This window comes from Coregonus clupeaformis, chromosome 1, assembly GCF_020615455.1.
Source record: "Coregonus clupeaformis isolate EN_2021a chromosome 1, ASM2061545v1, whole genome shotgun sequence".
Taxonomy (NCBI): Eukaryota; Metazoa; Chordata; class Actinopteri; order Salmoniformes; family Salmonidae; genus Coregonus; species Coregonus clupeaformis.
This window is the reverse complement of record NC_059192.1, coordinates 90,041,572-90,056,571: the sequence shown is the minus strand read 5'-3', so window position 1 is coordinate 90,056,571 and position 15,000 is coordinate 90,041,572. Positions and strand designations below refer to the sequence as shown.

The 15,000-nt window shown below is 45.7% G+C and overlaps 1 protein-coding gene across 1 annotated transcript in view; it reads right to left on the bottom strand.

Moving 5' to 3' along the window:
- LOC121565307 (ryanodine receptor 2) overlaps positions 1–15,000 on the bottom strand; it is a 77,821-nt gene that overhangs the window by 14,566 nt on the left and 48,255 nt on the right. The window contains exons 15-20 of the mRNA XM_045223296.1: positions 12,083–12,213; positions 11,557–11,599; positions 11,229–11,362; positions 9,480–9,540; positions 9,008–9,154; positions 7,240–7,374 (exon numbers count right to left, since the gene is read on the bottom strand). Of these exons, the coding sequence (XP_045079231.1) occupies positions 7,240–7,374; positions 9,008–9,154; positions 9,480–9,540; positions 11,229–11,362; positions 11,557–11,599; positions 12,083–12,213 (651 nt within the window). The remainder of the gene's footprint in view (positions 1–7,239; positions 7,375–9,007; positions 9,155–9,479; positions 9,541–11,228; positions 11,363–11,556; positions 11,600–12,082; positions 12,214–15,000) is intronic.

Genomic DNA, 15,000 nt, shown 5'->3' with positions numbered 1-15,000 from the left:
CAGGTCCTGTCTCCTGTCTGTCTGTCTGTCTGTCTGTCTGTAGGGGCTAATACAGGCCCTGTCTCCTGTCTGTCTGTCTGTCTGTAGGGGCTAATACAGGCCCTGTCTCCTGTCTGTCTGTCTGTCTGTCTGTAGGGGCTAATACAGGCCCTGTCTGTCTGTCTGTCTGTCTGTCTGTCTGTCTGTCTGTCTGTCTGTAGGGGCTAATACAGGTCCTGTCTCCTGTCTGTCTGTCTGTCTGTCTGTCTGTCTGTCTGTAGGGGCTAATACAGGCCCTGTCTCCTGTCTGTCTGTCTGTCCCTCTGACACTGGCCGCAGGGCCCCTTATATATATATATATATATATATATATATATATTATTATTATCTTGTGTGTCAACATTATTTAGCCTGTGTTTCTAAAGGACAGCAGGTAGAACCACAACAGCACCAGACCTACTGGTTCTTCTCTACCACTGACAACCTGACAGTTACATTATAACACTGACAACCTGCCAGTTACATTAGAACACTGACAACCTGCCAGTTACATTAGAACACTGACAACCTGCCAGTTACATTATAACACTGACAACCTGCCAGTTACATTATAACACTGACAACCTGCCAGTTACATTAGAACACTGACAACCTGCCAGTTACATTATAACACTGACAACCTGCCAGTTACATTAGAACACTGACAACCTGCCAGTTACATTATAACAACCTGCCAGTTACATTATAACAACCTGCCAGTTACATTATAACACTGACAACCTGCCAGTTACATTATAACAACCTGCCAGTTACATTATAACACTGACAAACTGCCAGTTACATTATAACAACCTGCCAGTTACATTATAACAACCTGCCAGTTACATTATAACAACCTGCCAGTTACATTATAACAACCTGCCAGTTACATTATAACACTGACAACCTGCCAGTTACATTATAACACTGACAACCTGCCAGTTACATTATAACAACCTGCCAGTTACATTATAACACTGACAACCTGCCAGTTACATTATAACAACCTGCCAGTTACATTATAACAACCTGCCAGTTACATTATAACAACCTGCCAGTTACATTATAACACTGACAACCTGCCAGTTACATTATAACAACCTGCCAGTTACATTATAACACTGACAACCTGCCAGTTACATTAGAACACTGACAACCTGCCAGTTACATTATAACACTGACAACCTGACAGTTACATTAGAACACTGACAACCTGCCAGTTACATTATAACACTGACAACCTGCCAGTTACATTATAACAACCTGCCAGTTACATTATAACACTGACAACCTGCCAGTTACATTATAACACTGACAACCTGCCAGTTACATTATAACACTGACAACCTGCCAGTTACATTATAACACTGACAACCTGCCAGTTACATTAGAACACTGACAACCTGCCAGTTACATTATAACACTGACAACCTGACAGTTACATTATAACACTGACAACCTGCCAGTTACATTAGAACACTGACAACCTGACAGTTACATTATAACACTGACAACCTGCCAGTTACATTAGAACACTGACAACCTGCCAGTTACATTAGAACACTGACAACCTGCCAGTTACATTATAACACTGACAACCTGCCAGTTACATTATAACACTGACAACCTGCCAGTTACATTAGAACACTGACAACCTGCCAGTTACATTATAACACTGACAACCTGCCAGTTACATTATAACACTGACAACCTGCCAGTTACATTATAACAACCTGCCAGTTACATTATAACACTGACAAACTGCCAGTTACATTATAACAACCTGCCAGTTACATTATAACAACCTGCCAGTTACATTATAACAACCTGCCAGTTACATTATAACACTGACAACCTGCCAGTTACATTATAACAACCTGCCAGTTACATTATAACAACCTGCCAGTTACATTATAACACTGACAACCTGCCAGTTACATTATAACACTGACAACCTGCCAGTTACATTATAACACTGACAACCTGCCAGTTACATTATAACAACCTGCCAGTTACATTATAACACTGACAACCTGCCAGTTACATTATAACAACCTGCCAGTTACATTATAACAACCTGCCAGTTACATTATAACAACCTGCCAGTTACATTATAACACTGACAACCTGCCAGTTACATTATAACAACCTGCCAGTTACATTATAACACTGACAACCTGCCAGTTACATTAGAACACTGACAACCTGCCAGTTACATTATAACACTGACAACCTGACAGTTACATTAGAACACTGACAACCTGCCAGTTACATTATAACACTGACAACCTGCCAGTTACATTATAACAACCTGCCAGTTACATTATAACACTGACAACCTGCCAGTTACATTATAACACTGACAACCTGCCAGTTACATTATAACACTGACAACCTGCCAGTTACATTAGAACACTGACAACCTGCCAGTTACATTATAACACTGACAACCTGCCAGTTACATTAGAACACTGACAACCTGACAGTTACATTATAACACTGACAACCTGCCAGTTACATTAGAACACTGACAACCTGACAGTTACATTATAACACTGACAACCTGCCAGTTACATTAGAACACTGACAACCTGCCAGTTACATTAGAACACTGACAACCTGCCAGTTACATTATAACAACCTGCCAGTTACATTATAACAACCTGCCAGTTACATTATAACAACCCGCCAGTTACATTATAACACTGACAACCTGCCAGTTACATTATAACAACCTGCCAGTTACATTATAAAACTGACAACCTGCCAGTTACATTATAACACTGACAACCTGCCAGTTACATTAGAACACTGACAACCTGACAGTTACATTATAACACTGACAACCTGCCAGTTACATTAGAACACTGACAACCTGCCAGTTACATTAGAACACTGACAACCTGCCAGTTACATTATAACAACCTGCCAGTTACATTATAACAACCTGCCAGTTACATTATAACAACCTGCCAGTTACATTATAACACTGACAACCTGCCAGTTACATTATAACAACCTGCCAGTTACATTATAACACTGACAACCTGCCAGTTACATTATAACACTGACAACCTGCCAGTTACATTAGAACACTGACAACCTGCCAGTTACATTAGAACACTGACAACCTGCCAGTTACATTAGAACACTGACAACCTGCCAGTTACATTAGAACACTGACAACCTGCCAGTTACATTATAACACTGACAACCTGCCAGTTACATTATAACACTGACAACCTGACAGTTACATTAGAACACTGACAACCTGCCAGTTACATTAGAACACTGACAACCTGCCAGTTACATTATAACACTGACAACCTGCCAGTTACATTATAACACTGACAACCTGCCAGTTACATTATAACACTGACAACCTGCCAGTTACATTATAACACTGACAACCTGCCAGTTACATTATAACAACCTGCCAGTTACATTATAACACTGACAACCTGCCAGTTACATTAGAACACTGACAACCTGACAGTTACATTATAACACTGACAACCTGCCAGTTACATTATAACAACCTGCCAGTTACATTATAACACTGACAACCTGCCAGTTACATTAGAACACTGACAACCTGCCAGTTACATTATAACACTGACAACCTGCCAGTTACATTATAACAACCTCCCAGTTACATTATAACACTGACAACCTACCAGTTACATTATAACACTGACAACCTGCCAGTTACATTATAACACTGACAACCTGCCAGTTACATTAGAACACTGACAACCTGCCAGTTACATTATAACACTGACAACCTGCCAGTTACATTATAACACTGACAACCTGCCAGTTACATTATAACACTGACAACCTGCCAGTTACTTTAGAACACTGACAACCTGACAGTTACATTATAACACTGACAACCTGCCAGTTACATTATAACACTGACAACCTGCCAGTTACATTAGAACACTGACAACCTGCCAGTTACATTAGAACACTGACAACCTGCCAGTTACATTATAACAACCTGCCAGTTACATTATAACAACCTGCCAGTTACATTATAACAACCTGCCAGTTACATTATAACACTGACAACCTGCCAATTACATTATAACAACCTGCCAGTTACATTATAACACTGACAACCTGCCAGTTACATTATAACACTGACAACCTGCCAGTTACATTAGAACACTGACAACCTGCCAGTTACATTAGAACACTGACAACCTGCCAGTTACATTATAACACTGACAACCTGCCAGTTACATTATAACACTGACAACCTGACAGTTACATTAGAACACTGACAACCTGACAGTTACATTAGAACACTGACAACCTGCCAGTTACATTAGAACACTGACAACCTGCCAGTTACATTATAACACTGACAACCTGCCAGTTACATTATAACACTGACAACCTGCCAGTTACATTATAACACTGACAACCTGCCAGTTACATTATAACAACCTGCCAGTTACATTATAACACTGACAACCTGCCAGTTACATTTTAACACTGACAACCTGACAGTTACATTATAACACTGACAACCTGCCAGTTACATTATAACAACCTGCCAGTTACATTATAACACTGACAACCTGTCAGTTACATTAGAACACTGACAACCTGCCAGTTACATTATAACACTGACAACCTGCCAGTTACATTATAACAACCTGCCAGTTACATTATAACACTGACAACCTGCCAGTTACATTATAACAACCTGCCAGTTACATTAGAACAACCTGCCAGTTACATTATAACAACCTGCCAGTTACATTATAACAACCTGCCAGTTACATTATAACAACCTGCCAGTTACATTATAACAACCTGCCAGTTACATTATAACACTGACAACCTGCCAGTTACATTATAACACTGACAACCTGCCAGTTACATTATAACAACCTGCCAGTTACATTATAACAACCTGCCAGTTACATTATAACACTGACAACCTGCCAGTTACATTATAACAACCTGCCAGTTACATTATAACAACCTGCCAGTTACATTATAACACTGACAACCTGCCAGTTACATTAGAACACTGACAACCTGCAAGTTACATTAGAACACTGACAACCTGACAGTTACATTATAACACTGACAACCTGCCAGTTACATTAGAACACTGACAACCTGCCAGTTACATTATAACACTGACAACCTGCCAGTTACATTAGAACACTGACAACCTGCCAGTTACATTATAACAACCTGACAGTTACATTAGAACACTGACAACCTGCCAGTTACATTAGAACACTGACAACCTGCCAGTTACATTAGAACACTGACAACCTGCCAGTTACATTAGAACACTGACAACCTGCCAGTTACATTAGAACACTGACAACCTGCCAGTTATACTGAACAAAAATATAAACGCAGCATGTAAAGTGTTGGTCCCATGTTTCATGAGCTGAAATAAAAAATCCCTGTTAGTGAACATTTCTCCTTTGCCAAGATAATCCATCCACCTGACAGGTGTGGCATATTAAGAAGCTGATTAAACAGCACGATCATTACACAGGTGCACCTTGTGCTGGGGACAAAAGGCCACTATAAAATGTGCAGTTTTGTCACACAACACAATACCACAGATGTCTCAAGTTTTGAGGGAGCATGCAATTGGCATACTGACTGCAGGAATGTCCAGCAGAGCTGTTGCCTGAGAATTAAATGTTAATTTCTCTACCATAAGTCGCCTCCAACGTCGTTTTAGAGAATTTTGCAGTACGTCCAACCACCATCACAACCACAGACCACGTGAAACCATGCCAGCCCAGGACCTCCACATCCGGCTTCTTCACCTGCGGGATCGTCTGACACCAGCCACCCGGACAGCTGATGAAACTGAGGAGTATTTCTGTCTGTAATGAAGCCCTTTTGTGGGGAAACACTCGTTTTGATTGGCTGGGCCTGGCTCCCCAGTGGGTGGGCCTATGCCCTCCCGGGCCCACCCATGGCTGTGCCCCTGCCCAGTCATGTGAAATCCATAGATTAGGGCCTAATTAATGTATTTTAATTGACTGATTTCCTTATATGAACTGTAACTCAGTAAAATAGTTGAAATGATTACATGTTGCGTTTACATTTTTGTTCAGTATACATTATAACACTGTCCAGGACCTCTATACCAGGCGGTGTCAGTATACATTATATCTTAGGAAGGAAGTTCTACCAAAACCAATTCCCTAATTCTAAACTCTTGCCAGACACCACCTTAGTCATTCATTGATGTTTGGACTTTATGATATAACCTATTCAACAGTTATTTTGTGGTTCATTCTGACGGGCTCTGATGGCTCTGTGCTCCTGCCAATAAGACCACAACAGAATAGGTCATTGAGGCGTTGCTCAGCCCCATTTCACATTGATCCACTGTTCATTGCATTCACTACACTGAGTCCCAAATGGTAACCTATTACCCAGTTAGTGTACTACTGTTGGCCCATAGGACTTTGGTCAAAAAGTAGTGCACTATATTAGGGGATAGGGTTCCACAACCCAGATCTTTTTATTCCGTATCCATTACAGCTGGGGCTAATTAGACCTGGCCCGGCCAATCAGCAGGCCTCGTTCTGACGCCGCCTTTCTCTGTCTCACAGTGTCAGGGAACGCTAAGGCAATTAGCAGCTGCGTCCCAGCAACTAGTGACTAATTAGCCCTTAGCTTAACGAGCTTAATGAACTGCATTCATCACAGCTCTGCCTGCATCTGCATGGCAATCAAGTTGCCATAAAGGAGGATAAAGTAGTGGGATGTAGAACTGGTGACTGAATGGAGAAGCTGTAGCTGTATGAGTCAATCACACTTACACACACAAATAACACATTCAGAGATTATATTGGGTGTGTGCAATGAAGTCACTGCTGATCTAGGATCAGGACCTCCTTGTCTATATAATCTGATTCAGTGGGATCTAAAAGCCAAAGTGATTGTAGATCAGCATTTGAGACTTTGAGACTCTTTGTGAATAGAGGCTGAGGTTTGCCTACTCACCGTGAGCATGTCATCACACTTCATGTCCGGTGTCTCTCCCTCTTCCCCCCTGTTGTAGAACTGACTACTCACCGTGAGCATGTCATCACACTTCATGTCCGGTGTCTCTCCCTCTTCCCCCCTGTTGTAGAACTGACTACTCACCGTGAGCATGTCATCACACTTCATGTCCGGTGTCTCTCCCTCTTCCCCCCTGTTGTAGAACTGACTACTCACCGTGAGCATGTCATCACACTTCATGTCCGGTGTCTCTCCCTCTTCCCCCCTGTTGTAGAACTTCCTGAAGAAGTTGAAAGCCACCACGGTGTAGAGATACACAACTACAGCTAGTAGTCCTACTGTCAGAACCAGCTGGAGGAGAGAGGGAGGGAGGGAGGGAGGGAGGGGGGGAGGGAGGGAGGGAGGGAGAGAGGGAGGGAGGGAGGGAGGGAGGGAGGGAGGGAGGGAGGGAGGGAGGGAGGGAGGGAGGGAGAGAGGGAGGGAGGGAGGGAGAGAGAGAGAGAGAGAGAGAGAGAGAGAGAGAGAGAGAGAGAGAGAGAGAGAGAGAGAGAGAGAGACAGAGACAGAGACAGAGACAGAGACAGAGAGAGAGAGGGAGGGAGGGAGAGAGAGAGAGAGGGAGGGAGGGAGGGAGGGAGGGAGAGACACAGAGAGAGAGAGAGAGAGAGGGAGGGAGGTCATTATTAGTGAAGAAGTTGAAATCCACCATGGAAATATATGATCTTATACTAATTCAATTGCTCAGAGAAATACATTTTGTTTAACAAGTAATACTTTTTCTTCTCAAAAAGGTAGGGGTCAAAATGATTGACACCCCTGTTTTCAATACCTTTCAATACCTCACCTTGCTGGATAACGGCACTGACCTTATGTTGGCTCCCTGCCATCCAGGACCTCTATACCAGGCGGTGTCAGAGGAAGGCCCAAAGACTTGTCAAAGACTCCAGCCACCCTAGTCATAGACTGTTCTCTGCTACCGCACGGCAAGCGGTACCGGAGCGCCAAGTCTAGGTCCAAAAGGCTCCTTAACAGCTTCTACCCCCAAGCCATAAGGCTGCCGAACAATTAATCAAATGGCCACCCAGACTATTAACATTGACCCCCCCCTTTGTTTTTACACTGCTGCTACTCGCTGTTTATTATCTATGCATAGTCACTTTACCCCTACCTACATGTACAAATGACCTGGACTAACCTGTACCCCGGCACATTGACTCGGTACCGGTACCCCCTGTATATAGCCTCATTATTGTTATTTTATTGTGTTACTTTTTATTTACATTAGTTTATTTAGTAAATATTTTCTTAACTCTATTTTCTTAAAACTGCATTGTTGGTTAAGGGTTTGTAAGTAAGCATTTAACGGTAATGTTCTGTATTATGTCATGTTTCATGTTCTGTGTGGACCCCAGGAAGAGTAGCTGCTGCTTTCGCAACAGGGGATCCTAATACAATACCCAATACCAAATACTGTTGGTTCCCTAAAATGGATCTATGTACAAAAAGTGCTGTCATTTCTAAACGGTTCACCCGATATGGATGAAAATACCCTCAAAGTTCTGGAGTACAGAGCCAAAACAACAAAAAGTATGTCACTGTCCAAATGCTTTGGACCTCCCTGTACGTATCTACAGTAACATATTGTATCTTTAGACACTGTACGTATCTACAGTAACATATTGTATCTTTAGACACTGTATGTATCTACAGTAACATACTGTATCTTTAGACACTGTACGTATCTACAGTAACATATTGTATATTTAGATACTGTATGTATCTACAGTAACATATTGTATATTTAGACACTGTATGTATCTACAGTAACATATTGTATATTTAGACACTGTATGTATCTACAGTAACATATTGTATCTTTAGACACTGTATGTATCTACAGTAACATATTGTATCTTTAGACATTGGTTTGTAGGATACTAAGTAAGTGCAGACATAGTGATAAAGTCGACTGCAGACACAGTACCTGTTTGCCGTTGTGCGTGACAGAAGACAGGATGGTGCGGAGGGTCTTGAAGCCCATGGCGATGTCCAGGAGATGAGCAGCAAAGAAGAAGTTGTTGTAGTGACCCAGGACGGACATGGTCATATACCAAGCCAGGTACAGGAACGACTGCAGGGGTCAGAGGTCAGGAAGAGAGCTAGAAATAGTGTCTGTTAAACACCATATATCATGTATTATTATTTTATTTATTTTTAGTCATTTAGCAGACGCTCTTATCCAGAGCGACTTACAGGAGCAATTAGGGTTAAGTGCCTTGCTCAAGAGCACATCGACAGATTTTCACCTAGTCGGCTCAGGGTTTAGAACCAGCGACCTTTCGGTTACTGGCACAAAGCTCTTAACCACTAAGCTACCTGCCTCCCTATCATGTATTATTCTATATTAAATAAGCAGTTAAAGTCACTTTAGCAGGATGAAAGAAGTCTTTATTTACATTGTCTGTGAAGACGACTCCTAGTTTCCAGATCTGGTACTTGACATCTACAGAGTTTAATCTGTAACAGAACAGAACATAAACAGGGTTGATGTTGGGGGCGTATTTGTCATCGATCAGGCCTCCTGCTGCCACCATCCTGTACAGTAATTGGTCATTACTGCCATCTTCCAACTGAAACACTTAAAACATCAGGAGAACACCTCTCACTCTATTGGCTTCAGAGGAAGCTTACTCCATATTAACAACAGAGAGAGAAAGGTGCACATTTAGAAGGTGAAACTACATTTTTGGTTCTCTCTAATACAGAGTAAGCTTCCCCATCTATGAGCTTTAATGATCTAAGTTCAATGCTTTGAAGGGTCCAACAGGCACTGTGAGGGGCACCCCCCATCCCCCCATCCCTCCACCCCCCATCCCTCCATCCCTCCAAACCCTCCCCGGCTCTGTCCCCCAACCCCATCCCTCCATCCCTCCAAACCCTCCCCGGCTCTGTCCCCCACCCCCATCCCTCCATCCCTCCAAACCCTCCCCGGCTCTGTCCCCCACCCCCATCCCTCCATCCCTCCAAACCCTCCCCGGCTCTGTCCCCCATCCCTCCATCCCTCCAAACCCTCCCCGGCTCTGTCCCCCACCCCCATCCCTCCAAACCCTCCCCGGCTCTGTCCCCCACCCCCATCCCTCCATCCCTCCAAACCCTCCCCGGCTCTGTCCCCCACCCCCATCCCTCCATCCCTCCAAACCCTCCCCGGCTCTGTCCCCCCACCCCCATCCCTCCATCCCTCCAAACCCTCCCCGGCTCTGTCCCCCACCCCCATCCCTCCACCCTCCATCCCTCCAAACCCTCCCCGGCTCTGTCCCCCAACCCCATCCCTCCATCCCTCCAAACCCTCCCCGGCTCTGTCCCCCCACCCCCATCCCTCCATCCCTCCAAACCCTCCCGGCTCTGTCCCCCACCCCCATCCCATCACCCTCCATCCCTCCAAACCCTCCCCCGGCTCTGTCCCCCACCCCCATCCCTCCATCCCTCCAAACCCTCCCCGGCTCTGTCCCCCAACCCCATCCCTCCATCCCTCCAAACCCTCCCCGGCTCTGTCCCCCACCCCCCATCCCTCCATCCCTCCAAACCCTCCCCGGCTCTGTCCCCCACCCCCACCCCCCATCCCTTCACCCTCCATCCCTCCAAACCCTCCCGGCTCTGTCCCCCACCCCCATCCCTCCATCCCTCCAAACCCTCCCTGGCTCTGTCCCCCACCCCCCATCCCTCCATCCCTCCAAACCCTCCCCGGCTCTGTCCCCCACCCCCATCCCTCCATCCCTCCAAACCCTCCCGGCTCTGTCCCCCACCCCCATCCCTCCAAACCCTCCCCGGCTCTGTCCCCCACCCCCATCCCTTCCCCTCCAAACCCTCCCCGGCTCTGTCCCCCACCCCCCACCCCCCATCCCTCCATCCCTCCAAACCCTCCACGGCTCTGTCCCCCACCCCCATCCCTCCAAACCCTCCCCGGCTCTGTCCCCCTCCCCCATCCCTCCATCCCTCCAAACCCTCCCCGGCTCTGTCCCCCACCCCCATCCCTCCATCCCTCCAAACCCTCCCCGGCTCTGTCCCCCACCCCCATCCCTCCATCCCTCCAAACCCTCCCCGGCTCTGTCCCCCCACCCCCCCCATCCCCCCAAACCCTCCCCGGCTCTGTCCCCCACCCCCATCCCCCATCCCTCCAAGGCTCTGTCCCCCACCCCCAGACTCACACTGCGGCTAAGGAGCTGTCTTTCTTGGGTTTCTTCTTCTCGTGGGCGTCGCTGAAGTCCAGAGCAGCCTTGTCCATACCCAACAGCTCACTGATGCGGTCATGGCCGTAGAATTCTCCATACTTATCCATTACCTGCAGGGGGACCCACACAGCTTTACTCTACTGTTCTGATACATTCTAAACAGGTTCTAAACAGGTTCTAAACAGGTTCTAAACAGGTTCTAAACTGGTTCTAAACAGGTTCTAAACAGGTTCTAAACAGGTCAGTGATGTAGAGCTAAATGTATTACATTGAGAGTCTTCAGTGAATTTGAATTCAGACCTACCTTCCTCTTCACAAACTTATCCCAGTAGTTGTTTGGAAACGATCTGAAAATCCAAACCAAAGTCCATTACATTACTAGCCCACGTCCTCCAAACAGAAAACATGGTCCACATGCTCTGTCTATGCAAAAAAACATTATCCAGCTATGAAATGGATTAACGATAATGGTTTGCCATATTCATTCATTTCTCTGTATCATTAATATGTGACCCAGAGACCTCTATATCATAGGGCTGCAGAGTCAAAGCCCCACCACCGCAAGACGAGCGTGATCGTTAGGTTTGACATTTAAACATTTAGAGGACAATTAGCTCAGCCTGTGGCCTCCGTGACCCGGGCCATGCTGCGTTAGCTGTGCTGTAATAACTGACTGAGTCTCAAATGGCACCCTATACCCCTGCACAGTGCACTACTTTAGAGAAGAGCTGGTCCAAAGTAGTGCACTATGCAGGGAATAGGGTGCCATTAGGGAGGCGACCGCTGTGATAATGAACTATGCAGTAACTGAGCGGTGACAGTGGACCTACCCAGTGTTAATCACTAGTCTGTCCCACTGGCCTTTAATGTCATCCTCCGACGGCTGCTCTGTGATGTAGAGACCATCAAACTCCAGCTTCCTCGCCACCTCCTTCTCACGCTTGAAGATCACCAACGGGACCTGGTGGGTAAACAGGCATGGAGGGAGGATGGATCAGAGAGGTGGAGAACCCAGGCCCATTGACATACAGTAGATCAGGCTATTTGTGTCTGACAAACCACTCTGGCATCTCTTCACAGTCTGAAATGGAACGTTTCCATTTAAACAAAAAAGTCAATTCTTAACACTTTAAACAAAACTGCATGTTAACCAAAACCCCACCTATACTTACCTTAACCTACACTCCCATTAGAATCATAGAATCAGGCCTACAGTACCTTGAGGCAGTAGAACCCTACCTTGAGGCAGTAGAACCCTACCTTGAGGCAGTAGAATCCTACCTTGAGGCAGTAGAACCCTACCTTGAGGCAGTAGAATCCTACCTTGAAGCAGTAGAACCCTACCTTGAAGCAGTAGAACCCTACCTTGAGGCAGTAGAACCCTACCTTGAGGCAGTAGAATCCTACCTTGAGGCAATAGAATCCTACCTTGAGGCAGTAGAATCCTACCTTGAGGCAATAGAATCCTACCTTGAGGCAGTAGAATCCTTCCTTGAAGCAGTAGAACCCTACCTTGAAGGAGTAGAACCCTACCTTGAGGCAGTAGAATCCTACCTTGAGGCAATAGAACCCTACCTTGAGGCAGTAATATCCTACCTTGAGGCAGTAGAACCCTACCTTGAAGCAGTAGAATCCTACCTTGAAGCAGTAGAACCCTACCTTGAGGCAGTAGAACCCTACCTTGAAGCAGTAGAACCCTACCTTGAGGCAGTAGAATCCTACCTTGAAGCAGTAGAACCCTACCTTGAGGCAGTAGAATCATACCTTGAGGCAGTAGAATCCTACCTTGAGGCAGTAGAATCCTACCTTGAGGCAGTAGAATCCTACCTTGAGGCGGTAGAATCCTACCTTGAGGCAGTAGAATCCTACCTTGAAGCAGTAGAATCCTACTTTGAAGCAGTAGAACCCTACCTTGAGGCAGTAGAACCCTACCTTGAGGCAGTAGAACCCTAGCTTGAGGCCGTAGAACCTACTTTGACGCAGTAGAACCCTACCTTGAGGCAGTAGAATCCTACCTTGAGGCAGTAAAATCCTACCTTGAAGCAGTAGAACCCTACCTTGAGGCAGTAGAACCCTACCTTGAGGCAGTAGAACCCTACCTTGAAGCAGTAGAACCCTACCTTGAAGCAGTAGAATCCTACCTTGAAGCAGTACAACCCTACCTTGAGGCAGTAGAACCCTACCTTGAGGCAGTAGAACCCTACATTGAAGCAGTAGAACCCTACCTTGAAGCAGTAGAACCCTACCTTGAGGCAGTAGAACCCTACCTTGAAGCAGTAGAACCCTACCTTGAGGCAGTAGAACCCTACCTTGAAGCAGTAGAACCCTACCTTGAGGCAGTAGAACCCTACCTTGAGGCAGTAGAATCCTACCTTGAAGCAGTAGAACCCTACCTTGAAGCAGTAGAACCCAACCTTGAGGCAGTAGAACCCTACCTTGAAGCAGTAGAACCCTACCTTGAGGCAGTAGAACCCTACCTTGAGGCAGTAGAATCCTACCTTGAAGCAGGAGAACCCTACCTTGAGGCAGTAGTAATAGTAGTATCCTACCTTGAGGCAGTAGTAACCTACCTTGAGGCAGCAGTATCCTACCTTGAGGCAGTAGTAATAGTAGTATCCTACCTTGAGGCAGTAGAACCCTACCTTGAGGCAGTAGTATCCTACCTTGAGGCAGCAGTATCCTACCTTGAGGCAGTAGTAATAGTAGTATCCTACCTTGAGGCAGTAGTAACCTACCTTGAGGCAGTAGTATCCTACCTTGAGGCAGCAGTATCCTACAGAAAGCCTACCTTGAGGCAGTAGTAATAGTAGTATCCTACCTTGAGGCAGCAGTATCCTACCTTGAGGCAGTAGTAATAGTAGGATCCTACCTTGAGGCAGTAGTATCCTACCTTGAGGCAGCAGTATCCTACCTTGAGGCAGTAGTAATAGTAGGATCCTACCTTGAGGCAGTAGTATCCTACCTTGAGGCAGCAGTATCCTACCTTGAGGCAGTAGTAATAGTAGTATCCTACCTTGAGGCAGTAGTATCCTACCTTAAGGCAGTAGTATCCTACCTTGAGGCAGCAGTATCCTACCTTGAGGCAGTAGTATCCTACCTTGAGGCAGCAGTATCCTACCTTGAGGCAGCAGTATCCTACCTTGAGGCAGCAGTATCCTACCTTGAGGCAGTAGTATCCTACCTTGAGGCAGCAGTATCCTACCTTGAGGCAGTAGTATCCTACCTTGAGGCAGCAGTATCCTACAGAAAGCCTACCTTGAGGCAGTAGTAATAGTAGTATCCTACCTTGAGGCAGCAGTATCCTACCTTGAGGCAGTAGTAATAGTAGGATCCTACCTTGAGGCAGTAGTATCCTACCTTGAGGCAGCAGTATCCTACCTTGAGGCAGTAGTAATAGTAGGATCCTACCTTGAGGCAGTAGTATCCTACCTTGAGGCAGCAGTATCCTACCTTGAGGCAGTAGTAATAGTAGTATCCTACCTTGAGGCAGCAGTATCCTACCTTGAGGCAGTAGTAATAGTAGTATCCTACCTTGAGGCAGCAGTATCCTACCTTGAGGCAGTAGTATCCTACCTTGAGGCAGCAGTATCCTACCTTGAGGCAGCAGTATCCTACCTTGAGGCAGCAGTATCCTACCTTGAGGCAGTAGTATCCTACCTTGAGGCAGCAGTATCCTACCTTGAGGCAGTAGTATCCTACCTTGAGGCAGTAGTATCCTACCTTGAGGCAGTAGTATCCTACCTTGAGG